Genomic DNA, 5,356 nt, shown 5'->3' with positions numbered 1-5,356 from the left:
GAGTCTGAGACCAGCCTGGCCAATATGGTGAAACCCCTGTGGCCTTAAAAAGGCCTGGGTCAGGCCGGGCGCGGCGGCTCAAGCCTGTAATCCCAGCACTTTGGGAGGCCGAGGCGAGTGGATCACGTGAGGTCGGGAGTCTGAGACCAGCCTGGCCAATATGGTGAAACCTCATCTCTATTAAAGTATACAAAAATTGGCCGGGCGCAGTGGCTCAAGCCTGTAATCCCAGCACTTTGGGAGGCCGAGACGGGCGGATCACAAGGCCAGGAGATGGAGACCATCCTGGCTAACGCGGTGAAACCCCGTCTCTACTAAAAAATACAAAAAACTAGCCAGGCGAGGTGGCGGGCACATGTAGTCCCAGCTACTTGGGAGGCTGAGGCAGGAGAATGGCGTAAACCCGGGAGGCGGCGCTTACAGTGAGCTGAGATCCGGCCACTTTACTCCAGCCTGGGCGACAGAGCGAGACTCCATCTCAAAAAAAATAAATAAAATAAATAAAAAAAATAAAAAATAAAATATACAAAAATTAGCTGGGCGTGGGGGTGCACGCCTGTAAGCCCAGCTACTCAGGAGGCTGAGGCAGGAGAATTGCTTGAACCCGGTAGGTGGAGGTTGCAGTGAGCTGAGATCTCGCCACTGCCCTCCAGCCTGTGTGACAGAGCAAGGCTCGGTCTCAAAAAAAAGAAGAAAGGCCTGGGTTATGTCATGTTCGGCCGGGAGGGGATGGAGTCCCCACCTGAGGGCAGGGAGGGGAACAGCTGGCTTGTGCTGTAGCCTGGACTGTCAGGCTGAGCCACCCTGGGAGGCCTGGCTGAGGACCTGGCTTCTTTCCCTCAGCTGCCTGAAGTCTCATCCAGGGCCTCATTCCCTGGCTCCGCTCAGGACAGCTTGCTGAGGGCCTGTGTGAACCCACGGGGGAAAGAGGAATGCGCAGGGAGGCATGGAGGAGGGAAGGAGGGGGGCAGAGAAATGATGGAAGGAGACTCACGGGCCTGGGGACCGGAGAGCTAGGGGCCAGTGGGGCAGAGCTGCAGGCATCACCTCCACAGGCTGGGGCTTGGTCTGGGGGTCAGGCAGGCCCTGCCACCCATTGTGGGGTTGGGGGTTACAGGGCAGGTCTTGTGCAGCGCGTGTCAGAGACTCGGAGCTGGCAAATGTGTCTGAGATGGTCCCCAGCACACACACAGCAGCCTTGTGCACACGACACCTTTGCCAGAAGCGCCGTGCACCCGGAGGTGCTGAGAATAGGGCACGGCCAGAATACGGACGTGACCACGTGCACACGCGCGTGCAGAACGTGGGTGTCCATCCAGGGACGCATGCACGCCCACCATTCGCCCACACACGCTGAGTCCCGGGCAGTCGGGGGCACTAGGATGGGGCTCGGGAGATTGAGAGGCCCCACCTGGCAGCCCACGTGGTGGAAGAGGAGGAAGAGCATCCACGTGAGCCGGTGAGCGACGTGCTCACACGTCAGAGGAGTGTCACCGCGCTAGAGGACTCACAAGCACGTGTGCAAGGCAGGAGGCCACCTGGGAAGGGCCTTCTGGTGTGGGTGATACCCAGAGAGCAGGAGGAGAGAAGAGTCGGGGTCCCCGGGACCAGCCCGCCCACACTCCCGCTGCCCGCCCGTGGAGGCCCTTCCTGCCTCTTGAAAAAGGCCATCAGGCTGGGAGCAGCCCTCACACAGGAGCCCGGCTCTGTCTGTTGCAGGTCTTCAAGCTGCACACCAAACTGGGGAAGCCCATTCCCACCCTCGAGCCTGCACCGGCCACAGAGAGCACCCCCGGGGTGGAGGCCAAGCCCGCATCCCCCACTGGCCCCAGCGTGTGTGCCCCGAGCAGGCCAGCACTGGCCAAGAGACCTGTGGCCTTGAAGTCCTCATGCGAGGGTATGTGTGTCTGCGTGCGTGTTCGCGTACCCACGGGAGCCCTGGCCACCCTGCCCAGTGACAATTTCGTGAGAAAATAGACCATCCAGTTGGTTTTCGTCACGTCCTCCAGGGGGTGGTGTGGGGCTGGTGCCGTTTCTCCCTTATTCCAGCAGAGCGAGATGGCCTCCCCCTGACCCACATCGCCCTGAACCTTGGAGACCCTTTGCGACCATTTCCAGAGAGTGCTGGCAGAACCAATAAAATGGTAATGCCATTTCTTCCTGTAGAGTTGTTTTGGTTTGGTTTGAGATGGAGCCTCGCTCTGTCATCCAGGTTGGAGTGCAGTGGTGCAATCTCGGCTCGCTGCAACCTCTGCCTCCCGGGTTCAAGCGATTCTCCTGCCTCAGCCTCCTGAGTAGCTGGGACTACAGGCGCCCGCCACCACACCCGGTGAATTTTTGTATTTTTCGTAGAGACAGGGTCTCACCATATTGGCCAGGCTGGTCTTGAACTCCTGACCTCAAGTGATCCACTATCCTCGGCCTCCCAAAGTGCTGAGATCACAGGCATAAGCCACCGTGCCTGGCCTCTTCCAGTAGAATTTGGGCTGGTGCTGGGTGCTGGGGTTCACTGGAAGCCCTCACCCTGCACCTAGAGGGTTCCCTGGGCTGCCACCTCGACTGTGCTCCCCTGCGCACCCTGCTGGTCACAGTGAACAAATTGGGCTCAGAACCAGAGTTACGTGGGTACCAGGAAATGAAGGTGGAATCCTTGCGCCCCTCTGCCTGTGACCCTACCTTCCCTGAGTGCAAAGCCGCAGCTGTCAGAGGTGACCCGCGTTAATCAGGATTAAATGCCAGGCATCTGCTCACTGCTTTGTGTGCACTGCTTCACTTTACCTCCATGACAACTCTTTTTCCATGGTTTGTTTTGTTTATGAGACAGTCTCATTGTGTCACCCGGGCTGCAGTGCAGAGGCGCGATCATAGCTCACTGCAGCCTCCACCTCCTGGGCTCAAGCGATCCTCCCAGCTCAGCCTCCTGAGTAGCTAGGACTACAGGTGTGCACCACCACATCCCACTACTTTTTGTATTTTTTTTTGTAGCGATGGGGTTCTGCTATGTTGCTCAGGCTGGTCAGAAACTCCTAGGCTTAAGTGATCCTCCCGCCTCGGCCTCCCACAGCCCTGGGTTTAAAGGCATGAGCCACTGTGCCCAGCCCACAACCCATTTAAGTCAATGTTGTCACCAGTCCCAATGTGTAGATGGAAAAGCCGTAAACGGTGGAGGTGGAATGGGAACCCGGGTCTGTCTAAGAGTCTTTGCCCTGGACCACCGTGTTGTGCGTGGCCAGGGGCTGAGGGAGCCGCATTCTGTTTTTAACCTCAGCAGCCTTGATCCTTGAATAGCAACATGATTTTGAAGATCAAACCATCAAGTCATTCTGATAACAAAGATACTTGTCTCACCCGAGGCTCCATAATTTTGCCTGACGGGGGTAGGTTAAGTGCGAGCCTTGGTCTGCCTGATACTTCATCGTCTATTAACTGGATTTTGTGCTGTCAATGGGTTCCTCAAGCGAGGACCTAAATCCAGGACATCTCCACTGACGGATTGAAACTGGCCTCAGTTTCTCAGCTGGGTCACACGCAGGCATGAAAGGGAGAGCGAGGTCGCTGCCCGGGCCCATTCCCCCCGACATCACAGGAGGCAGAGCCTGGGGTCTGGGTGGCTCTCCCCCCATGCCGCCTGGCTGGTTTGCAGCCACAGTGCTTTCTCCTGGAACAGGGTGTAAGTGATATGGATTTTCCCCTCAGGGCCTCCTGAGCCGCAGATAGCAGGCTGCAGACCCCAGAAGGGGAGACTGGCCCAACCCAAATCAGAGGGTCCTGGAGCACCCACCCAAGGAGGCTCGGAGGAAGCTCCCCTGGACTGCTCTGATGCGCAGCCGCTGGGCCCAGAATATGTGGAGGAGGTAAGTCGAGGCTGTCAAGCCCTGGTGCTCCGGTCAGGGAAGGACTTTGCCATGGGTCAGGCTTCGAGACCTCACCCGGCTTCTCCCAGTGAGATTTACAGACCCATCCCCGTTCCCGAGCTGCACAGGCCAGACCTCCATAGACCAAACCCTGTGCAAGACCCACTTGACACTTTGGGTGCCAGATTTCGGATACCAACAGGAAATGAATATGGCCCCGTGAGGGCCAGAGACAGGCCGAGGCATTCCCAACAGGGGGCCCCATGGAGCCATCTGTCTGGAAGCTGGAAGGGCTCCGGGCAGTAGAAAGCTCCCCGGGAGGTTGGAGGCCCTTCCATCCAGCTCCTTTCCTGGGCCTGGGGGATCTCAGGACTTGCCAAAGCCAGGCTAGTGAGCAGTGGAGCCAAGCTCCCGGGCCAGGTCTGCCAGTTCCCAGGGCAGCGGCAGTTCAGACCCTGGTTGGCCTTGTGCATGCCAAAGAGGCAGGGCTGGGTTTCGTCTGCCTTGACTGGAGGCCTGGGATTCTTTAAGAGACAGGGTCTTGCTCTGTCACTGAGGCTGGAGTCCAGTGGTGCCGTCATGGCTCACTGCAACCTCAAACTTCTGAGCTCAATCAATCCTCCCACCTCAGTCTCCTGAGTAGCTGGGACTACAGGCATGAGCCACCACTCCCAGCTAATTTTTTAATTTAATTTAATTTTTTTTTTGCAGAGACGGGGTCTCGCTACGTTGACTAGGCTGGTCTTGAACTCTTGGGCTCAAGCAATCCTCCCGCCTCCCATGGTGGTGCGTGCCTGTGGTCCCAGCTACTCGGGAGGCTGAGGTGGGAGAATCGCTTGAGCCCAGGAGTTTGAGGCTGCAGTGAGCCGAGATCGAGCCACTGCCGTCCAGCCTGGGTAACACAGCAAGACGCTGTCTCTAAAAATACATACACAAAATGACCAGCAAGGAGGAAGGCTCCGCAGCGAACTGGCATCGGTAGCATCTCACATCCCCCCGGCCTCGTGCCTGGTGTGCGTGCGGCTGTTTTGTGTCTCAGGTGTGCAGCGAGGAAGGGCGAGTGCTTCGCTTCCAGTGTAAGCTGTGCGAGTGCAGTTTCAACGACCTTAACGCCAAGGACCTGCACGTGAGGGGACGGCGGCACCGGCTGCAGTACCGGGTGCGTCCAGCAGGGGGAGCCCCCGACACCCGTCCGGGGTGTGCCCGGGCCGGGCGGGCGCTGGGAGGCCTCTGGTCGGGCCTCTTCTGCCCCTGTGATCCGATGAACTTAAGAGGGTGGGGTGATTTTCTGTGTTTTCAAAGCCTTGGTCCACGTCTCAGCAGTGTATCTTGGGTCGGGCGTGGTGGCTTACACCTGTCATCCTAGCACTTTGGGAGGCCAAGGTGGGTGGATCATTTGAGGTGAGGAGTTAGAGATCAGCCTGGCCAACATAGTGACATCTTTACTAAAAATACAAACATTAGCCAGATGTGGTGGTGAGCACCTGTTATCCCAGCTACTC

At 57.9% G+C, this 5,356-nt stretch overlaps 1 protein-coding gene across 1 annotated transcript in view; it reads left to right on the top strand.

Moving 5' to 3' along the window:
• The window catches only part of ZFR2 (zinc finger RNA binding protein 2), a 33,606-nt gene that overhangs the window by 11,513 nt on the left and 16,737 nt on the right, over positions 1–5,356 (top strand). Inside the window, 3 exon segments of the mRNA XM_011943604.1 lie at positions 1,720–1,897; positions 3,697–3,854; positions 4,894–5,013. Coding sequence (XP_011798994.1) covers positions 1,720–1,897; positions 3,697–3,854; positions 4,894–5,013 — 456 coding nt within the window.

The sequence above is a fragment of the Colobus angolensis genome, unplaced genomic scaffold (assembly GCF_000951035.1).
Source record: "Colobus angolensis palliatus isolate OR3802 unplaced genomic scaffold, Cang.pa_1.0 Scaffold22, whole genome shotgun sequence".
Lineage (NCBI taxonomy): Eukaryota > Metazoa > Chordata > Mammalia > Primates > Cercopithecidae > Colobus > Colobus angolensis.
The sequence above is the reverse complement of the archived record's forward strand: the minus strand, read 5'-3'. Positions and strand labels throughout refer to the sequence as shown.